General features: G+C 32.9%; 2 protein-coding genes across 3 annotated transcripts; both read right to left on the reverse strand.

The window, feature by feature from the left end:
- Positions 1–1,384: 1,384 nt before the first annotated feature.
- LOC111998771 (binding partner of ACD11 1) lies at positions 1,385–7,250 on the reverse strand. 2 transcript variants are annotated; one of them, XM_024030868.2, is made up of 5 exons: positions 7,129–7,250; positions 5,277–5,434; positions 4,143–4,218; positions 3,273–3,380; positions 1,385–2,061 (listed from the first exon to the last, which is right to left on the reverse strand). In XM_024030868.2, the coding sequence occupies exons 2-5, from the start codon at positions 5,390–5,392 to the stop codon at positions 1,585–1,587; spliced, it is 777 nt and encodes a 258-aa protein (XP_023886636.1). In that variant the 5' UTR covers positions 5,393–5,434; positions 7,129–7,250; the 3' UTR covers positions 1,385–1,584. The 2 variants fall into 2 exon arrangements, with proteins under 2 accessions (XP_023886636.1, XP_023886634.1); XM_024030866.2 differs by having other exon boundaries at positions 1,385–2,064.
- Positions 7,251–19,040: 11,790 nt separating this feature from the next.
- Positions 19,041–20,408, reverse strand: LOC111998784 (transcription factor PRE6). The gene is made up of 2 exons (XM_024030880.2): positions 19,923–20,408; positions 19,041–19,446 (listed from the first exon to the last, which is right to left on the reverse strand). Exons 1-2 carry the CDS (start codon positions 20,040–20,042, stop codon positions 19,291–19,293), a joined length of 276 nt encoding a protein of 91 aa, XP_023886648.1. The 5' UTR covers positions 20,043–20,408; the 3' UTR covers positions 19,041–19,290.
- Positions 20,409–23,261: the final 2,853 nt, after the last annotated feature.

The following is a 23,261-nucleotide window of genomic DNA, read 5'->3' on the forward strand; positions in this document are numbered from 1 at the left end:
AGATTGATACAAGTGTGTTACAATGTGCTAAAAATTAAGGAAGGTGTGGTCCTTATAACGCATAAAGATTAACACAGGCACACCTGGTTTTAAGCTAGTCATCTTTTAGATCCTATCATCCAATTAAAGACGATGTAGTCCAATGTCCGATGATGGTTGTGCAAATCTTCCTTGCCCATTGTTATAACTATCGAATTACCATTTAAAAAAAAATAATACTAATAATCTTCCTTGCCCATTGTTATAACAATTGAGTTGTCAATTTAATAAAAAAAAAATTAAAAAAAAAATTGAAGAAACCAATCTCCACAACTGTTCCTCCTAGCCATGGGGATTCTAGTCAAACAATAATCTAATATTTCATTTCCTCTAAAACATAGGATGAAGAATTTGAAACTTTTTAAGAAGAACAATGTGTTGGTCTGGTACATTAAATCACAAGATATTGTGATTTGTATTAACTAATCCAAAAAGATTAAATCTAAATCTAAACCGTTTCCACAACAAGACAACCAATAAGAAAGGTTGTTACTTATGCCAAAAAATTAGAACTATCTATTTGTATACAATATCAAGGGTAAAGCCAACTATAAGAGCATCCTTATCAAAACTTGTAAAAAATTTAGCATTTACTGTTTCAAAACCTATTTTTATAACATATAACACACCACTTTACAATACAACCTATATCAAAACTTCTATATTTTTTACCATTTCATTTAAATAATTTTTCTTTATTATTTTTTAATAATTTTTTATTTTCCTCTCTCTCCTCTGTCTCTCTCTTTCTCATAGCACCGCCGGCACCACACTACCAACCAACCACCCACCAAAAACCCACCACTCATACCACAACCACCACTAACAAAAAAAAAAAGGAAAAAAAAAAATCACAGCAAAAAGAAACCTCCACATCCACATCCACATCCAAATCCACCCACAACCACCACATCCACTCACCACCACCAACCACAGCACACAAAAAAAAAACAAAAAACAAAACCTCCACCATCGCCGCCAACAAACCATACCCATCCAAAACCAAATCACAAACCCACCAAAATATGTCCATATCGGAACCCCTGTACAAACCCACAACCTGCAAATTGGAACCCAATGCGTGAGAGAGAGATAATTATAGATCTGAACCAATGAGGGTGAGTGGGAGAGCGAATCGAAGGCAGCGGCCAAAGAGTAGAGAGATCGACGATGAGCTAGCGACGTTGCAGACGGAGTAGAGAGATCGAGTGACTGACAGCAGAGAGATCAATGACGAGCAGAGACCGGCGACGAGCACAACAGGCCATGAACCACGGAGAGAGGAGAGAAGAGAGAACAGAGATGAGAAGTGAGAGAGGAAAGAAAATGAGAAATGAGAGAGCCATTGGTGAATAAAAAACCATTTTTTATTTTACAATACAGCTACAATGCGCTCTCAAAAATGAGAGTGCACTATAGCAAGATTGTAAATTTTATACAATATAGTAGTTTTGATGGAGGGTATGTTTTGGGGTTCAACTGCTAAAAAATAAGATTTTAGCATATAGGAGCCTTAATGAGGATGCTCTAAGAGTTGCTATAGTATCAATCTATTTGTTTACTACCATCAGTACCCTGGCTACCAAAATCAGCTACAGCTTTAGCTGCACGATTCAATGTGTCTGAAACCCAAAGTGCTCCTTTGGCAAAGTAAGGGCTGTTGACTACAGCATGACCAGCTGCAACAGCTGCTTTTCCTGTAACCATTGCCGCAACTACAGCTGCTGTCCCAGTGACTGTTGCAGCTGACTTGGTGATTTCTGAAACATGGAATTTTTCGTCCACGGTCTTAACAGTTTCCATGCCAACATGAATTTTATCAGTGAGTCCAATTCTATCGCTAAGCTCAGCAATCTTGGTTGCTGCAGTAGCTGAGACTCCATGGTACTCATCAAAAGCTTTGGCCTTGATTAATGCGTCTTTGCCCAGAACATATCCCTTGGCTAGCATCGTTTTGACAACTTCCTGAGCTACCGTTACAGCATCTCCGGAGGTGGAGACACATTGTCCCGTGTGAATAACCTGCTAAAGTGTTAGCTCAAACAGAACAATATAGTTAAAAATGCAAATGCAAACAATAAATTGTATGCATTTAAAGAATTTTTATTTCATAATCTGGCATTATGGATAATAGAAGAATTTGCCCCCCCACCCCCAACTCAAAAAAAATAAAAAATAAAAACGTCTACCAGATTTTAGGAAATTAAGTCCACCAAATATGATACTAAAGAAAATAAAAATCCTCTGTTCTACTTCTAGAATTTCACTTCAGGCTTTACTAACTGCAGTATGCTACATGTCTAAATTTTTTTGCATTTTAAACTCTGGGTATGTTATAAGGAAAAAAATTAAAATAAAAAATAAGGTAGAGCAAGCTGTGATTAGTGGGATGGAAAGTATAACTAAGAGGGAAACAAAAGATTTCTATTCATACCAAGTGTAAATTAAGCAATCCATTTCTGATAGGCAAATACAACTCATGCACTCATGTAAACTAAAACCATGACCTCATCCTCCACTGTGCATTGTGGAAGAAGGAGATTCCGTTTGATCTAAGGACCATTGATCAGGATCACTTAACTGAGTTGAAGTAACAGAAGAGAGAACAATTATATATAGTTATCACTTCAAGGTTGAATCTAGAATAGGTCAAAGCCACAGTTCTAATGTGACTGGCAATGCTATTAATCAAGAAACTCAGCCAATGGTAGAAGGACATTAAAGAAATTCATGTAGACTTCCAATACGCATTTACTACATCCCATTTCACTTATTATGCGCAAGAGGGAGATGGAATTCATTCTTCAAATTTGAAGACATGACAACTGCACATTATAAGCAAATATAGCAGATACTTGAACCAAGTCCCCAAAATCAATTGCATAGTTTCAGAATAGTTCCAAAACAAAAGCATAGCTTATTTTTAGAAGAAACATTTCCTTTCTGACTGCTCAATAGTTAATAATTCCCAAAATATGCAAAACAACTCAAAAGACCTGTAACATGCCACCAAAAAACACTAATTTCTATCTTATATGTGAAGAGAAGCTAGATCATAATTCCTGGAACTACTACAAATTTCTTATAGTGAATTAAAATTTCCATTTTATAATTCCTATGATGAATTTCCTAGTTTAAACGTTCCAATGCACAAAGTTTTTTTATGTAAAATATAGTTTCTATAATGAAACAGTCAACCATCTACTACTACCAGTAGAAGAAAGGATCCATACAATTGAGCTTGTATTATCTTCTGGCTTCCAAGATAGACTGTTCCAAGGATCAGATTCATATGTTCCCCAGTGTTGTATGCATATACATTGATCCACAATGGTAGCTCCCTGAAAAACATAATTGAACAAAATGAACAAACACTGCTATGTGGAAATCAGATAGTTGTGACCTTGGGATGCAATATAGTTGATGTTCACTCATTGCAAGTGGGGCTTTCAGTTTAGGGCAATTCAACACCTGAGAAAAGTCCATTTTGTTTGTAAAGATGAAAAATACTATCCAATTTATTGAGGGCAACTTGGACTGAATGGCTAATTATCAATTTGAATGAGAAGCAACAATTTGAACTTTCTATTTTGAGCTGATTCTCAGGAAAACTTGAACAGTGCTGGTTCATACGTCGAAATAGAGATACCTATATCTTAATTTTCAATTTTTAGATGAGCTATAAGAAAATACAAAAATATATTATTCCTAGAATCTTAGGATACTCTTGGAAATCATACAAAACAAAATTCTTAACTCTTCTCAAGGGTATGAACACATTGATGTTCTTAGAATGTCTATGGTTTCCAATCTTGTCAAATTACACAACTGATAGTCTGAGACTAATGGAGAAAACAATTCCATCTTCCCTTAGTACAACATTCAACAGCCAATAATATAAAACTGAATACTCATAGTAGTATGATTAGAAAACATCAGTACTTGTCATAGATCCACCAAAAAAATAAAGATAGCAGGTTGAGGGAACAAATAAAACTGGAGTACACACATAGCCAGCTAGCTACATTAATAGGTGAACAGTTTATTTCCAAAAATATATCAAGTCCTCATTTTCTTCCCAGAGAATTTTCAGAGCAACTTACACTAAGCAGAACAGCAGTTTCCAGAGCATAAGCATCTTTAAATGTCACATATGCAGTACAAGCACATTCACCAGCTCTGTTTTTCAACAAAGAAAGCAATCTCCAAATCAGACACGTGATAATTCCTATTAAGCTATTAAGGTTGCAAATATGCATTCAATTGGTTGTATAAAACTTATGCCTTGAAAATATGATGGAGCCTTCATTATCAAGAGCTAGTATACAACACAATAAGTGGGATGTAATAACGAATGTTAACTTATGAGGATGCCAATTACCTTCTCTTGGTTTTAAAGAATAATATGTAAGTCCATGTTCTCATTTGTGTATATACAAGAAAGTCTAAGCTTGTATTACAATTAAAACACATAGCAAGGCTGCAGAATGAGAGTCTACAACATGAAGTACTATTAATTGATCAATAAACCAAGTCAAAAGTATATATACAATTTTTCCATATTAAGTTCATAGAAATTCAGGGAACTTGCTATTAAGGTTGCTATATACAACTATCAAAAAGCTTTTAAAGAGTTTCTAGAAATCAGGTATCTTCCTATTGGTTATCAAGATTGATGGAGGAAAGAAGAAGATAATTTGGAAGCTTATTGTAACAATTTGAGTTCAGAATTCAGATACTTTAAATTCAAGATCCTCCCTCTATATCTCGTTTTCTTAGTTGGATTGGGCCTCACAAGGAAGATACTATTAAGAGCATATTTTTCATCAAATGCAGAATTTGTGATCATTATGTGTACATATCCATTAATGTGAGCGGATGGGCAATTCTGGAAATTAGTACAGAAAATGAGAACAAGTCTAGTAAATAATTCACTTGATATCATCAAATCTTAACATTCATAGTACTCCATAAATCAAGGTGTCAGCTTCAAAGACCCTATTCTAAATTATGGAGATGTGAAGGCTAAGTAAAACTAATTATACTTGTAAACAGTAAATGGATGTCCAAGCATAATCTGAATCAATTTCAAGTCACACAATGGCATGGTATTGTTGACCATTTCCATATAGCATGAACAAAAATCCAAATATAACCATGATCAAACCACTATTTTGGGATTCAATTGATAAGTGGATTTATTTTCAGCAACTAGAAGCAGGGTAAATGAGTTGCACCTGATAAGCTCAACATGCTCAATTGCACCACAGTGAGCGAAAAAATCGTAAACATCTTTCTCTGTTGCTTTAGGAGATAAGCTTGTAACTTCAGCAGTGTAACCACCAGGGTACATTGCTTTCGAATTTCAAAAATAAAAAATTGGATTTGTGTGAACCTGCAGGAAAAATAAAAAAAGAAATACAAAATAAAATTTCTGCAGCTTAGTTCAATAAAAGGTAAATGATCACATAAGAATCATTTTGGTTACTTCAACACTTAAAAATGATGAAGAAATAGCATTCCATTACTTTTACTTGTTGCATTATAAAGACCACATTTTTAGGAGGAACAAACATTAAGGATAAGAAAAATGTCAGAAAGGGATAGAAATCATTATCATCTTGGACATGCTTCCTTTATGTGGTGCTCCTAAAAGGTCCGTAACTTGGTGGTCCCCATTTTTTATCAATCCCTTGCAGGAGAACACACATTATGGTGGCCAATATAATTGGAAGCTTCTAACATCTACTTATATGCGTCTTCCACTGAAAACTTGAGGATTTATTCTGGTTTAACTCTAAAATTCAAGTTACTCACCCAGGAAAGAAGCTCTAAATTCAAGGTTAATACAATCTATAGCCTAATTAACCCTATAATGGCCCTACAATTAAACAGCCCTGTGTGACTGTAAGCAAGTCCTTGGTGAGACAATGTGTTGAGTGACTTATGGCATTAGGTGAATTAATGTAACACCAAAATACAAAGGTACTTTGCAATGGATTTTAAATTAGAACGACCCTGAAAAAATGGAAGAGAAATATTGGGGCCATCACAAAATGTTGTAGCACATGAATTATTAAAGGCAAAAGTTTAACTTTCATTGCAAGCATCAAAATAAGTCAAAAACCGCACGCTGGAATCAGATTGAACTTTGGCTAAAGTGAAACTGCTGGCGTGACTTAAGTTGGAGAATTCAACTTCTCTAAAATGACCATAATGGCTCCTAAAAGGAAAATAGGTGGTGTATTTACCCTACTAATCTTTAGGTTAGGGAAATTAGGGACAAGTTTATTCTTTGAATTATACTTTGTTAACAAGGGGTTAAGTTAGAGAGAATTCAACTTGTTCAAAATGACCATACTGCCTCCTAAGAGGAAAAAGGTGGTGCATTTACCATACAAATCTTTAGGTTAGGGTTATTAGGGACAATTTTATTCCTTCAATAATACTTTGTTAACAAAGGGTTGAGTTAGAGAAAATTCAACTTCTTTAAAATGACCATTCTGCCTCCTAATAGGAAAAAAGGTGGTGCATTTACCCTACTAATCTTTAGGTTAGGGAAATTAGGGACAATTTTATTCTTTGAATAATACTTTGTTAACAAGGGGTTCCCAAAAGGTTGGCCTATATAACAAACAAGAAATAAAAGGAAGCTATTTAGCAAAAAATAAAGAAAGAAAGAAAGCTTTTTAGGCTTTCAGCAATTCCACTTTTGGCAACAAAATGATCACACATGGCTTAAATTGGTCCCCAAAAAAAAAATTAGTTCAAATTAAATAACATCATTAAGCTACTGATGTAATAAAATTTAAATTGTTAAAGGCAAAATTTATGTCTCCCCAAGACCTATCATCAAGGCAGAATATAAAATAAAAACTAGTTCTTGATTCTGGTTAAAGAAATATCACAACATATAAATTCTGTGCTCATCAAAGGCTTCTTGATCAACTAGAAACAGCACTAACTGATTAAAAGTAATGGAATATGTGAGAGCTTAAAAGGTGGGAACTCCAAATTTAGAAGAAAGATTGGAAACCCAAGAAATCTAAAACTATTGAAAAGTTTAGGAAAATGATGCTTTGAACATACCTGCTGTTGATCAGAGATGAGTAACTGTAACTGTAACTGTAAAGAGACACAGAGAAGGAGAAGAAGAATTATCTGGCTACCAACCAAACATCTTTTTATGTTGCCACTGCCGTTAGGTGCAATTGTGATCAAATGTGCTAATCCCACTCACAACAGAGCGCGTGTCAAGCACGATTTCTTTTTCTTTTTTTTTCCTTTTTGTATTAAATAAAAAAAAAAAAAAAAAAAATGAAGTTACCCTTGAATCCTTGATGTACATGATGCTTTAATTCAATGTAACGATGTTCACGGTCACTTCCTGACATCTATCAAATGAGATGTGCAAGGTTCAATCTCCTAATGGCCGAACGCTTAAATTAAATTCATCTTTTATGATACACATTTTTGTTATAGACAGAATTTATATACAACTTAGTTTGGAGGAATTCTTCCAAATTGAGCTAGGTGGCATCTTATACAGCTGATATGTGTCATAATTTGAAATCACCTAACTCACTGAAGCATTGTTAATAAATTGGCATACTTAAGTGGGTTAGGTGATTTTGGATCAAGACGCATGAAAATTTTTATAAGAGATCACCTAACTCAGTTTGGAGGAATTCTTCCCAACAGAATTGCATGCATACTTTATTATTTTATTATTATGTTGAATGTGGTATGATATTCTTAGATAAGCCTTTATCTATTTCTCCCTACAGTCTCTAATGATCCCACCTACACTACCCAATCCTGAATTGACCAAAACCAATTATGAGCTAATTTTGGAGTTATGGTACCTCATATTCATATATCCCATACTAAATAGTAAAATTTTGTAGATGATACACATTTTAAAGAAGCAAAATAAGCATATTAGTTCTGTAAAATGTTGGAGTGATGAATGTGGTCGTGTATATTTTCAAACGCATATTACGATATTACCTGCTTAAGGGTAAATTTTCGGAAGATTGTTACATTCATTTTGTTTTATTAAATTATGTTTCATTTCTCATTTTCTCTTCGGAAAAATATATATATATATATATATATATATAAGTAATTTTGCAAATTTCAATTATTGGGAGACAAAGAGAATAATCAATAATCATAACAAACCTTGACCAAAACAATATATGATATCAATAAAACCAAATCAAGATATAATACTGTTATAACCAGTTCAACCACTAATGTTTCAGCAATTATAGATATACTATTTCTTTTTTATGAAAATTCTCAAAAGCTTTCATTACACAGCAAAACCAGATAATATCGTACTGGAGTACATGCTTTATTGCATCAGGTACCTCTTCTGTCCAAACAGTTTCATGATTTAGATTACATGCTATTTTTGCTAACCCGTTAGCTGCCCTATTACTTAATTAATGGCTAAAATTCACAATTAATATCATTTTATTATATGGGAATTTTAACAAATTCATCAATAAATTACATTTTCTTATTATATTATCTATATTTGCAAAATTTTAAGAAAATCAAAGATTAATAGCTATGTCACTAATAAAATTATTTAAGTTTTAAGTTTTTATAGTTTTAAATTATACATAAAAATAAGTCGATACATCAAATAATAAGTAGCATGCAATTGAATGATTAAATTTTCAACTGTTGATATTGATATTATGTGTTAATGGATTACTATTAAATTTAGATTGCCAAGAAATTTTAACTGTTGAATGGTTAGATTTTCGAATTGACACAAAATTTGATGTGTGTTAAGAACATAAAATACATGCAATTAAATTATTAGATTTTCAAAAAACATAGTCATATTAATTTTTTTTCCCCTCAAAAAAAAAAAAAAATTAACAACTTCAATGTAGATGCTAAATAGAGAAAGTGATTAGTTTATACTTTATATGGTACTAATGGGTCAGTCAATCCAATTTAGTGTTTTTATCCTTCTAAGTTCGATGAATTAAGGAGGTTTAATGAGTGTGAGTTAAAGAGATTAAAGCCTGTGTATCTAAGAATTAGACATTTTTGAATATACATCACTGTTAATTTCTTTAAGACCACCCTATCCTCGTGTGTGTTAAAAATACTTAATATTTTCAAAAGAAAAAACAGTGGGTTAATCCCAAATTGAAAAATGAGAGTAAGTTAAAGAGATTTAAAACTTGTGTTGTGTATCCAAGGGTTAGGTCTTTTGGATATACACCATTGTCAGCCTCTTTAAAACATTCTCCCTCCTCTCTCTGTGTATTAAAAATACTTAGTATTCTTAATAATAATAAAAAGTTCCATGTATTTTAGACAGATTAACAAATTAAAATTACTTGCAAGGTAATAATAGGTAACTACTAAATATTATGGTTCTTCTTTTTCGTTTTAACTGGTATTTAATTAATATCTTCTAAAAAAAAACTGGTATTTAATAATAATAGTTTATTTAATTGGATGTAATATGATTTGAAATTTCTAAATAAAGTCTTTGCTAATACATTATTTAATAGATGATGTGAATAATTTATTATTTTAAAGGTCAAAGTGAAAGAAAGATCTTCTAACAAGATTAATACACAAACAAAGGGTGCCATCATAGTTAATCATTTTTTTTTAGGATGAAGTTATCGTAGTAACATCTTTTCCTTCTTCATTTTTCGTTTTAAAAAAAAAAAAAAAAAAGGGTTGAATAATACTTAGAATTTTATTTTCCTAGTAACATTAATCCATTAACCTAACGCGTGAATTCATTCTCCTCGAAAGAGCGTGGACTCGTCTTAATGGCCCCATCGCTTGTTTTGTGTAATTCCGTTGGCGGGGAATCTAATTGGATTATTGGAGATTGGGTATGCACTAAAAAGCAGCAAACGATTTTTTTTCTTTTTATTTTAGGAAAAATTTAGCTAATAGCATTTGTATCAAGCCTTCTAAATTTTTTAATATTTACAATTTCAAAACACTACTTTAACAATTTTAACACCTCATTTTACAATATACCAAATATCAAACATTCTATTTTTTTTTACAACTTCATTTAAATAATATTATTTTTATTTTACCACTCTCTGATGAAACCCACCACTTTCTTCTCAATCCAAGCAAACCCCAGTCACAGCCACACTCACAGCTAGCCACTGCCAACCACCAAAAAATATAAATAAAATAAATAAATAAAACCGTTCTCAACCCCAACCAAAACTCACCATCCCGATCTCAACCCCATCAAAACCGTCGCCGAGGCACCATCAATACCCACCAAATCAGACCCACGAAACCCACCAAATCATGACCACAATCGCCAAACCACCACCATGCCTCATAACCACAATTGCCAACCACAAACCCTTGAAGCTTAACGAAGAGCAGATGGGTTTCAGAACGAAGGCAGTGTGATGAAAAGGGAAGGGAGTTGATGCCTGGGTTGTGAGGGAGAACCAGAGAATGTGAGAGGGAGTCTGAGAAAGTGAACGAGAGTGATGAGAGTGAGCCATGTCTGAGAAGAGAGAATTAGAAATCAATAAAATATTATAACATCTTGCTATAGTGCACTCTCAAAAATGAGAGTGCACTGTAGCAAGATGGCAAATCTTTTAGCATATGCAAGTTTTGATAGAGTGGGTTTTTGGGTTTCAAATGCTAAAATTTAAGTTTTAGCATTTTTGCAATACTTGATAAGGATGATCTAATGCCTTTAGAAAATTAGTTTATAAAATATTTATAAAAACTTTTTATGAATAAAGAAAAAATAATTAATTTTTTTATAGTTTTTTATATTTTCTATATAAATGATATCAAAACTTTCTTAAAATAATGGTCAATTAACATATGTCTTGAGAGCACCCATTAACAAACCCCTTTTTTAAAATAGAGTATCAAAGTTTTACAGAGTTTTCCTTACAAGTTTGTTTCTATATTAGAAGTATGGATAAGAATATTCGAATAATGTGACCTCTATTTCATTAAATTTAAATTAGACTCTAGGTTGAAATAATAATCTAATGATAATGATATTCTTTATGATACCGTGTGTGTGTTTATTGTTTGAATTCCACTTGACCCTCTTCTACTATTTACCTTTCAAAAAAGTGTAGTAATATTGCTCAAAAAAAAAAATTAGGTATAGTCTCTAATCGATTATGTTACCATAGGGTTTCCTAAAATCTAGAAGATAGTTTGATATGATATGTTCCCCCATTCATGTGTTTGTTTGAAACCCCGAGGTATAGAATCCAAAATTGGTGTTATGATGTTTAGTACTACGTAATAAATATTTGGAACAAAATTATTAAAGTATAAACGGAAAATTACATTTTAAATTTTGTAGTTTAATAAAAATAAATAAAATCATTTAATTTTGAAAGTAATAATTTAAATATGAATTTTCAAAAGTAACAAATTAAACGTTGTAGTTTCAAAAATAATAATTTATTTTTTGAGGGAAAAAAAGTAATAAATTAAACTTGAGATTTCAAAAAATGAACAAATTAAATTAACCACCCTCAGTGTATATTAAACCACAAACACAATGTCATTCCACTAGTTCCTCAAAAAATAAAAAAAATGTCATTCCGCTTAAATCGATTGTGTAAACGAGTAATTCTTAGATATTCCTAAAATACAAGGAATGATGCTCTCTCCTCTCACATTCATGATGGGATCTACTCATTAAATTCATGATGATGTCTACTATGAATGTGAGAAAAGAAAGCACCATTTTTCCGTACTCTAGGAGTACCTAAGAACTTTCTTGTGTAAACACCCCATTTTTACAACCTTTGTTTGATCTTCTTCTAAGGACAAAATTGTCATTTTGCGAGATATCGGTAAAATCATAATTTTGGTCATTCAATCTTCCAATGCTTTATTGAAAATAAATCTATAAGCCCTAATAATCAAAATAATATATCATGTATTCAAATCAGACTATTAAATTAAAGTTATAGTCAAACCAAGATTTAAAAATTAATATGCATCCTCATGATTAGAGTTGATTACGTGCAATTATGATTAATTAATTATAATTAGTTCTTTAAATTATTAATTATGTGTCCAGTGGTATTGAATCAAGTTAGAAATAATGGTAGAGATGTGTGCATAGAATTTATTTTAAAGTTCCAATTTGTTAGGGAATTTAATGATTTTAAAGAATTAATCTAATTATATTTAATTAAATATTGTTAATTAGTTTTTGAGGTTATTAAATATTCTCTAACATATTTTTATTTTTGAGTCTAAAATGACTAAAAAATAGGTCCAAAGTCAGATTAGAACTCAAAATAATTTGAAAAATGTCAGAAATTGACAAGGAAACGAAATAGATGCAAAGTAGGACCTTGGGTGAAGTGTCAATCAGCAATTGGATCTAGTCACTAAGTGTCAATCAACACTTGCCTCCCTCACATCAAATATTTAACTTGTTTTCAATTTTTTAGATTTCAACTCTTATCCAATTAGATTTTGAGATAATCTTATGAAATTCTCAATCTTGGGGAGTCCCAAACTTGTTAACCAAGGCATTCCCTCTCTCTAATTAGAGAAGGCCTTCTAATTTACAAAGCACACTTGAGATGCACTCTTTGAGTAAGCTTTTAGGAAACAGCCATTGAGTAATTGTTACTATTTCTTGTCAATTATAGCATTTTACCCCTCAAAAGATTTAAGTTTATATATACTATGGATTGATTACGAATTATGTAGGTCAACTTGGGGTTGACCCATTAATTAATTGTGTCAAAATGGGTTGATGTACATAAAAATGTAACCTACAAAAAAATCTTATTATGTTTAGGTCAAATATTGCTTCCCTTAGTTGAGTCACATTATGTTACCAATAGTTTGTGCCTGGGTCACATGGTGGGAAAGCCTTGGTTTTTATGGTGGGGTAGGGATTTAGGGCAAGGTTCATGGCTATTTGAGAGTTAGGTTTGTTGCTATTGGCATGGAATGGTTAGACGTTATGTGTTTTACTAACTAGTACTAGCTGCATGATGGTTTAAAGGTTGCGTTTGTTGCTGATGGGGTCTCACCAATGATTTTGGGCATCAAATGGTGATATGGTCATTGATGATGGGTCTATTGCATCAACTAAGAAAAATTCAATTAATAGACCAATTTTTTATTGTTACCAAACAAGTCTTCAAAATATTTTTTATAAATACTATTAGAGATATATTAGACATATTAGCCCAATGTAATAGGCTCAAACCCACTCTTACTTATACTTGTAGTCTAGGATTTAAACGCCTATATATACTCATGTTAGGATTCATTGTAACACAGGTTATTGTACTACACTCTTACATAATAAAGATGTATCCCTTAAGGGTTTCCTCCATGTATGTAGGCCGACAAGCCTGAACTATGTAACCATCGTGTTCTCAGTGTTCCTATTATATGCTTCCATTTCCGCATGTACTCTAGCATATGCAACATGGCATAACATATCACATTACTAATATATTTAACATAGTATCAGAGCCAAACTTCATTCTTTGCATTCAACAAAATATCTACACAACAAAGAAATTTCCCACGTGCACAACACAGATCAACCCTCCATCACAGCTACTTGCCTTGCTGCCTCTCGGATTTGGACTTCACGAAATCATGCAACCACCGTCACTCACACCCGCTTTTAAGATTCATAAGCCAAGCAAGCTATGCCCCTCCATTCACCAATTTATGCAAAGCGAGCCTTCGACTAATGAAACTAACTACACAAACGTGGTTCTTGGTTCCCCAATGAAAAACCCAAAAATCTGGTCAACCGAAGCCTACCTACGCACCATAATTAGCTCCAAAAAATCTCTCATGCACCACATTGGAATTCTCACTTGCAGATCTTCATTGGACACACCTGCTGCCCTATCGGTCCCCTCATCCGCCAATTTGCAGATCTAAGGAATCTAGCCCTTATTCAACCAAACACGCACACTCACATGCCTCCTGGATTTCTGGTCTCGCCTCTATGCGTTGAAAAATGCCTCATCATCATCTAATGACATCATAAACACCTCGTCATCAGCCATGTAAGCCCTGGCCTATGTCACCGACATGTCAGCATCCAGTCATCAAACACGTTAGCAAGATGCCACGTCAACACCAATGTAGTTCACCCAAACTGGTTTCCCGAATCCAAATCGACCTATGATGTCAACGTACATCTGACTGTTGATTACCCGTTGACTATATATCCTAACTGTTAACTTGGACCTGATTTGACTTTGACTTTTGCGTTAACTTTTAACCAAAAGTTAAAATTTCCAAAAGGATCTATCTTGCTCAGTTTTTCGCTTAGATTCCAATTTTGGACTCCGTTTCTCCATTTGAAACTCCAAAAGTGGTTAGTTGGCACATTCTTTATCATGGTTTCTTCAAAGGCATTCTTCAAGGCATTTTCAAAAGATCTTATCATGCTTATCTAACCTCAAGCCTTCATCGAGCTTCTACCTTGAGTTTGAGAGAGCGTGTTAGAGATATATTAGACATATTAGCCCAATGTAATAGGAATAAGCCCTCTCCTACTTGTACTAGTAGTCTAGGATTTAATCACCTATATATACTCAAGTTAGGGTTCATTGTAACGTAGGTTATTATACTACACTCTTACATAATAAAGTGTAGCCCTTAAGGGTTTCCCATATGAACGTAGACTGACAAGGTTGAACCACGTAATCCTCATGTTCTCAATGTTCATATTCTATGATTCCCCTTCCGTATCTACTCTAGCATATACAACATGGTATAACACAACGCGTTGCTAATATATTTAACAACTACACAGTGTGTTCCTCGGTTCCCCATAAGGAAAACCCAGAAATTTGGTCACCCGAAGCCTACCCACGTGTTAGAGATGTATTATACATATTAGCCCAATATAATAGGTCCAAGCCCACTCCTACTTGTATTAGTATTCTAGGGTTTAGTCACCTATATATACTCATAAAATAGGAACAATGAGAACACAAGAGTTACATGCTTTAGCCTTGTCGGCCTACGCCATATACATCTTTTTTATGTAATAGTGTAGTACAATAACCTGTATTACAATAACCTGTATTACAATGAACCTTAACCGGAATATATATTGGCATACAATATAATTTTAGCTTGTGGTGTCTGCTCCATGATGATTGTTTTTTATCATTGGTTCAAGGCACAATTAATTTTTGGCATAGGTGAGATTCAAACCCCACTATTCTATGATGATTGATCTTTATCATCAAGCCAACACATCAATTGGTTTTTGACGTAGACAGGATTCAAACCTCAGATTTCTTATTCAACAACAAGAGAACTTACTAGTTGAGTTAAATCACAACTAGTCTTTTTTTTTTATGAAAAATAATTTTGAGTAACATCTTTTCAAATGTACTTTTATTTTAAAAACAATATATATATATATATATTGTTTTATTTTCTATCTCGATCAATTTTTTACTAAAGTAAGGAAAAATTTATCCAACCTTTGATCCAATGATGAATAGACTTTATAAGCTAAAGATTAAGGTCACATCCTTCCATTTGTCTTCAAGACATAAAGTCACAATAGAAAAGACTTAAGAAAAAAAGCAAAATGTGTCTTAGATTCCTACCTAATTACTCCTTCTTTTCATCGCTGTTGAAATTTAGAACAAAAAATACCATCAAAAATCAAGAGAGTTTTCATAGCTTAATTCTGCTGTGAAAATTAGTATGTAATCGTTAAAGTGCATAACAGAAAGATGCCAAAAGCCTATTTTGTTAGGTACAAAGGTTAAAAACACGTGGGGACGAAATGGCTACCTTTTAGGTAATTCTCATAAGTCAAAATCCTTGAAGGTAATTAAATATAATTTTAATTTTTTTATTTATGAAAAATTATAATTAATAAATTTTATTAGGTCATTCCATTCACCAGACTAAAGGCAGGGAGACCCTAATTATCGCATATAGTATTTTTGTATTGCTTTCTCTCACGTAACAATAGATTTAATGTATAATTCTGGTAGGATTATACATTAAATCTATTGTTTTGTTCTTCAACAAATTCAATACCTCAATATTGAGAACTTAATTGAGTCAACAAAAATATTGAGAATTTAATTAAATTTCTTTCTACTTATCTTGTAATCTAATGAGTAATTAGAAAACAATCTCTAGTTTAAGTCCATTACCATATAATTCAAACAAAAAGTACATGGGTTAACTATTCATTCAAATGATATTAAGCATGTTTTGATGTTTATCTCTTCTCAAGAAACAAGTAGAAAATATAATTGAGGGCATGTATGGGTTGGGTTTCATTTGTACACTTGGTACTCACTGAAAAGAAATAAGTTTGCTCTCATTAAACTTGTTTAAGCTTATACTTAGTAAATAAATTTGAAGCTTTTGGTATTCAACTCATGGTTTTTTCCAGGTTAGAACATGTACTAATCAATAATCATGCCAAATTTCAGCAAAACCGAAAAAAATAATAATAATAATAATAATCAAAACAAAACAAAATAATCATGTCAAGATGTAACACTTCTTTTCTGAGTTGTTATTCATCTATTGAATAGTTGAAAGATCATATATACAAGACAATAAAAGAAAGTTTGGGAACTCCAGACCAATTACAAAGCTCCAAGTTTCTATATCTCTAGCTTCCTATGTTCCAAAAGAACGCGTGTAAAATATTTTTATAGACTTATTATTCTAATTTATTTGCATTTGGATTAGTATGTTTATTAAAAGCTTATTTACTTTGTCATTGAAAGTTGTCAAAAATCTTGTAATTCAATAGTACAGTGCACTCTTTTTTATTAGGTAGGCTAGAGTTCAAATATTTTGTGGGGGGGGGGAAAAGTCCAACCTTACGTAGTGGGCCTAGGGCCCTATTTGAAAATTACTGTGTGTCCGAAGAGAAGGAACCGGTTGAGATGGAGTCCATCTGGAAGAAAGATACCTGGAAACGAAGGAGGAGCACGATCCGAAGAGGTCACCATTGGTCCGAAGAGGTCTTACTCCTTGGATACGAATAGTCTTGATCAATCAAACGTGTGGAAGATCCAAATGATCTTCCTAACAACTCCAGTGATAAAGATAAGCTCTAAGTATGTTTGGAGACGATAAGAACGAAGAAATATCTAAAGGAAAAGCTGCTATCACCGTATTAAATGCACTGCAGCAACTTTTCTGACCACATTTATGTGGAGAATACCCCTGAACAGTGTAACCTCAGCTACCGCCACTCATAAAAAGCTAAATAAGATACATGACATGACATATATTCAAGTAGGTACACAGATAAAGAACAAGTGGACGATGGGGATGATGGGGAATGATGTTATATAAAGAAGAAGGGCTCCTGATAAGAAGGGAGAGAAAAAAAAAGGCTGGACGAGAGCTCTAAGAACTGTAATCACTATTCGATTTATCATAAACCTCTTCAGACTTCAATTCATTTCGTTTTTACGTATATCTTTATGCTAGTTTATACTTAGAGGTTGTAATCAACCGTTGTTAATTTCATAATCAACATAGCTCTATCATCCACGCTCTACAAATCTATTATTTTGGGCTTGGGCCACAAATTCTAACCCCACATATTCCATTCTCGTTGTAATTATTAAATTTTAAAAAGTAAACTATAAAAAATACATGTAATTAAAATTATAAAAATATAAGATTCTAAAAAGCTGTATATAAACAATTATTTAAAGGTTAATCAAAACTCTAACATGAGTAACATTTTATGGTCTTGGGAAACCTACTTGGCTGATTATCAAACCCCATTTTTCTCTTGCATGCAGATCAGGTGAATTAGAAAAGTAATCAGCTTTCCTATCAGTCTTTTATTAGGGAAATAGCTTTACTGCTTCTAGTCAAATTCTCTATGACTTTAATGACAATTTTGAGCGGAAAAAATGGTCATTTAGTTGAATGCGTCTAAACTCTTTTTACCCTCAAGAAATAGTGCAGTGTACGTAGATTCTTAGTAACTGAATTTTTTTAATTAGATACAATAATTACTGCAATTCTAGTACTCTCATATGAGGGGGAAAAAAACATATCCAAGCTAAAAATCTTCTATCAAGTGAGATGAACCACCAAATTTCTTTGACCATCATATATATATTGATCGATCTTAGCTCTGTCGTCTTCAATGGCCGACACACTTACATATCTAGATGTTTTGTTTGAGTAAGGCACAGGATTTTTATTCAAAGTTTAGTCCCTTTCTTGCTGTCGGTCTAAAAAACCTCTGGTTGATGTGTGTAAATCCATTCATACTACATAGAATAAGTGTTTGTGCAGTCAGCTCTTTTATTAAACAAACTTAATCAACATTTAATTCAGCTCTTTTATTAAACAAACTTAATCAACATTTAATTTATGCAAAAGTGCATGAGTATTTGATAAAAATGTTGCAGAAATTCTACACCCTTCATTTGTTATACATAATTCTTTGGTCACATATAAGTGTAACTTTTTTTTTAAAGTCACATTTAACCTAGTATTTAGCATTCATCTAGCTAGTACAACAATTTCTAAGGCATGTCATAGCTTTGAAGAAAATTGATGGGATGGGGAAAAGGAAGTACTAATGTCATATTGGAAGTATCACGTACACCATGAAAGCAAAGTTGTCAAGGAAATTATCCATTTAACTAATATTATCCATTTAACTCACTAATTTCAATTAGTGCATGAACTTCTTTTTTTAAGAATGAAATCAAAATAAAATTCGATATAAAAATGAAGGCATTTTGAGTGTCACTCTTTTTGTAGTTATATTACTATTTTCATGAAATCATTCACATGAAATGATTGGATTCTGAGTTACCAACAAAAGCTAAAGTTCAACACTGCACCATGTATTTGCCATTTGCTAATAACAATAACTGATCATTTTCCATGCAAAAGTAAGCCGCGTAATCCTAATAACATTAACTGTTTTTAGTGTCAATGAAGTGATAGCTTAACCAACAAGAATCCCAGAAAAAAAGTACATTAAGTATCTATAGAAAAAGGCATTGCTAGTGCAAGTCCATTTATTATACAACTTAATTACAGCCACTATCCACACAGAAAATATGAAACACACTAACCCTCGTTTGATCTAGTGACCAAAATCTTAAAAGGTCGTGCCCAATGCACTGACACTTCTACAGAGTCTGTAAGAAATGCACGTGCAGCTATATAATACATATAGATATATATATTTATATAAAATTTTAAGGATTTAATTTATTGCGAGATTAAGCTCCTAATTATCGCAGCCTCAGCGCTATCAGCATCAATTGTGGCCAAAAGTTGGGACAGTCGCTCGCTAAGGTCATCCACTTCTCTGTGCAAGCTTCTGATATAGTTGCAGGTCTCTTGTAGGACCTTAGAAGCAGATACCTTCAAACACAAATAAACAAATAAATAAATGAGTGAAAATTCAAATTTATCAACAACCCCACTTTCTTCTAAATGCTTTTGTTATAGACATTTTACAATCTTTTTAAGTTTTAACCATGTAAAATATGGTCAAAAGTCAAACTAATACAAAGGTCATATATGTACACCTTGTGTTACATGGTCCAGCCACAAGACTGTTAAGTAATAGTCAAGGAGAACCTTTTAATGTCCATGAATGCATTATTGTATGGAAATAATGCACAAATGGTCCTCAATACCCGGGTCAAATTTGAAACAAACCCCAAGAGTCTTATTATACTATAATATGTGACACACATGTGCCATGCTAGCTAGGCTGTTAGATGTAACATTTTCCTACAACCTTCCCTGAAGTTGGGTCGCAGAGTTCAAAGCCAACAATGCTCAGAAAGAAAGAGAGATGAGTCTAAACTCTAGACTTTAAAATTTTAAAGTACCTTGTCAGAACGCCTATTTTGAATCTCAGGAACAAGTTGGCGTAACTTGGAAACGAGGTCGATGATTTGGTCATCAGTAATCCTTGAAGCCCCAGATTGCCTTGACCTTCTGCTAGACATGCCTAGAGTGTTTCTTCTTTGTGTTTACTTCAAAAGAAAGATAAAGAAAAGGACAACAGAAAGAAAGAAAGCTCTTCTGGGTGTAGAAAGAAAGGCTTAGCCAAATTAGTAAGTAGAAGAAGAAGAAGAAGTAGCTCAAGTAGTTTAAGATACTATAAGTTATGAAGAAACAGAGAAAGTGATTAGAGAGATATAAAGAGGAGGACCATAAGGGAAAAGTGGAGAGCAAGAGAGAGAGAGAGAGAGAGATAGTACAATTACTTAGACAGTGATGTTGGATGTGAAGAAGACAAGTGCATTGGAGAAAGCAGTGGAGTAGGCTTGGTGTGTTAGAGAGAGCGCATAGACTTGTTATGTGTATGTTCCCAAGTTGGGGTTTGATCTCAAGTGGGCTTGAAGAAAAATGTTTGTTTTTTAACTAACAAAGTGGGCCTTCATGTAAAGCTCTCATTGCGCAACACCATGTGATCATAGGACACTGATCCTCTCTAATCAGGGTCTATCACTGAATTTCACCTACGAATCACTGGATGCCACATTATATCGTATATTGTTAGTACTGTTAGCCGTATGAACTGGCAGAGACTTTCTGTCCACAACAATGTTAAGGACACAATCTTAACCATAAAAATAGTTATAAAGAGACGTCCAGTTTCACAGCTTCACAACTTTCTACACGTATTTGCATTAACTCACCACTTTCGATCAATCACAATCACTCGTTCAAGTCAATAAGTTATAAAAAAAGTTATTTGCGTTCATAATATTGTTCCTCTCATAAATTGTTTAGGTAATCCGTTTTAATAATCCTATTACTTTTACATAGGCACAACATTAATACTACTAAAAATTTTCACTACTTATTAGTAAATGACAAGTTTTGATTATAGTAACATTACTTTCAGACAATAAGAATTATATATTAATCAAAGACCAAAAATATATGTATCACTAAATTTGTTGCTTTTGTCTCAGGGTACCACTACTACCCTTTGTGTAATGCCCTTGATTTTTAAGTCTCGAGTCTCTTGGCATGGCATGTTGTCATTGGTTAGAGCACAAGTTGCAGGAAAGGGATGAGTTAAGCAGGATCTCAACAGAAACATTATTTATTATCTTTATACAATACAATAGTTCAGCTTTATCACAAATCGTACCAAACATTATTAAAATGTACATGTTCTAAAATTTTCAACAATAGTTCTTTCTTTATCTACTCGGAAATTATTCAATTTATTGTCACCAAGCAAAATCTCATATGCTATCTCTACCTCTCTTATATACAATTGTTTTTCTCCCTTGTTTGGGACACAAGGACGTGATCGTAGGTAGCATCCTTTGATTGTCTAAGCCTTAGATCACATGCAATTTCCCTAGCTCACACGACATGACACGTGGCTACCCTTAGGCCTTAGTATATATGTTATGGGAAGGAGGTTCCCATATGAGGCACTAGATATGAAATTTCCGTGCTTTTGCCCAAAACACTGTCACGTGTTACTTTTAAGTTGCTCGAAGGACCCCCCCACTCCCCAAAGAAAAAAAAAAAAAAAAAAAAAACCCCGCCACCCCTTTTCTCAAAACCAGCCAGCAATACTATCAATACTTATGAGAGATGTTACGTCCACAACATTTTTACAATAAATCATAAGTAGTTAGTTGTTATTGATTCAAATTTGAACCTAACACTTTTAAGATTACTTTTTTGCCTCAACAATAACAACTAGTAACAATTTGTCACTTAAGATTTGTTATAAAAATATTGTGAAAATATTGTAGACATATCATTTCTCATGCATCTTTTTCATATTCAATTTCATAACTTGTTGATTTAGTGATCGACCAAAATTAGTAGATCCATCATGTAATCTGTAGTAAGCAAAAACTGACAACTACACACAATCGTACAAATCAACATATTAAGAAATTAAACGTAAGATTTGGTGTGACTTGAGATTTATTCAAAAGCGCGTTCAATTTTAGCTAACAACCAGCAAGTTGTTAAACCAAGACATTGTTAGCTAGCTAGCTAGTGTATAGCCACAAAAAGTTTTTGCTTTTCTCAGATGGTTCAGTGTTTGTCATGTTTGTTTCCTTGATGGCTCAATTGCTTTGCAACATACACCATAAATGGTTTCTTGACAATATCTAGATTGTCCAATTTGTAGATGGTGGTAAAAAGAGTGATAAAGAGTTAAAGACTGTATACCGTACTTTGTCATGGCTTGGTAAGAAAAAAAAAAGTTTAATTAACAGTTTGCAACAAAAATGGAAATTGTCATGTTGCATTATATGGAAATAGTCATAATATTCATGAAAGCAATTCTACTCATATTGTGTACGCAAAAAGCTTTTGGATTGAGACGGCTGTTACCTCGGTTCTTATTTAGAAAATAAAATTGACAAGAGCTTAGCAAAAAAATAGAATGAAATTTGACATAATGTAAATTTCATTTATTGCACCATTGTCCTTATACATGCCAGTTCATGTGAATCTTCTGTACAGATGAACTTGGATGAAAAAACTAAATTAGTTAATAGTACATGACCTTGATGAATGTGACAATAGCATATAACTTGATAAAACACAACTAACTATACCATCGGATTAGACCCGTGAACTCATTATTTACAGAGGAGAAGAAGTAATTTATTCATATAGAAATATAGAAACATTAAAGACATAAATTGTTTTTTTTTTTTTTTTTTTTTCGCCGACCGACTGGACCTTCGGTTCGGGCCGGAATCGGGTCTCCGGCGGGCGGGTTGTCCGGGTTGTCGGGCTCCGGTCGGGTCTGGACAGCCCTAGTTGAAATAGTATAGTAAAACTTATGAATAGTACCAAAAAATGTAGTAGAGCCCATGAATAATAACAAAAAAAACTAAATAGTAAAATAATTTTCATTTTTCATTTCAATCCAAACAAAGACTTAGAATTTTATAACAAGATTCATCCATTAGAATCTAACATATATGCACATGATATTAGTAAGGGTAAAAACATGGAAAGTATCATGTGTTTTATTTTATGACACATTTAACTCCTATGTGGTTTGTTTCATGAGGCATTTACCTCCCTTTGTGGTTTACTTTATGAGATATTTCCACTAATTTAATAGAATTCAATGATGAGGAAAGTGCCAACATCACATATAGAGTAACAATTGAATGAAAAGGTCATTTAAGCCTTATATTTAAACAATTCTAGTTTTTTCTCTA

This window comes from Quercus suber, unplaced genomic scaffold, assembly GCF_002906115.3.
Source record: "Quercus suber isolate HL8 unplaced genomic scaffold, Cork oak 2.0 scaffold_5, whole genome shotgun sequence".
Taxonomy (NCBI): domain Eukaryota; kingdom Viridiplantae; phylum Streptophyta; class Magnoliopsida; order Fagales; family Fagaceae; genus Quercus; species Quercus suber.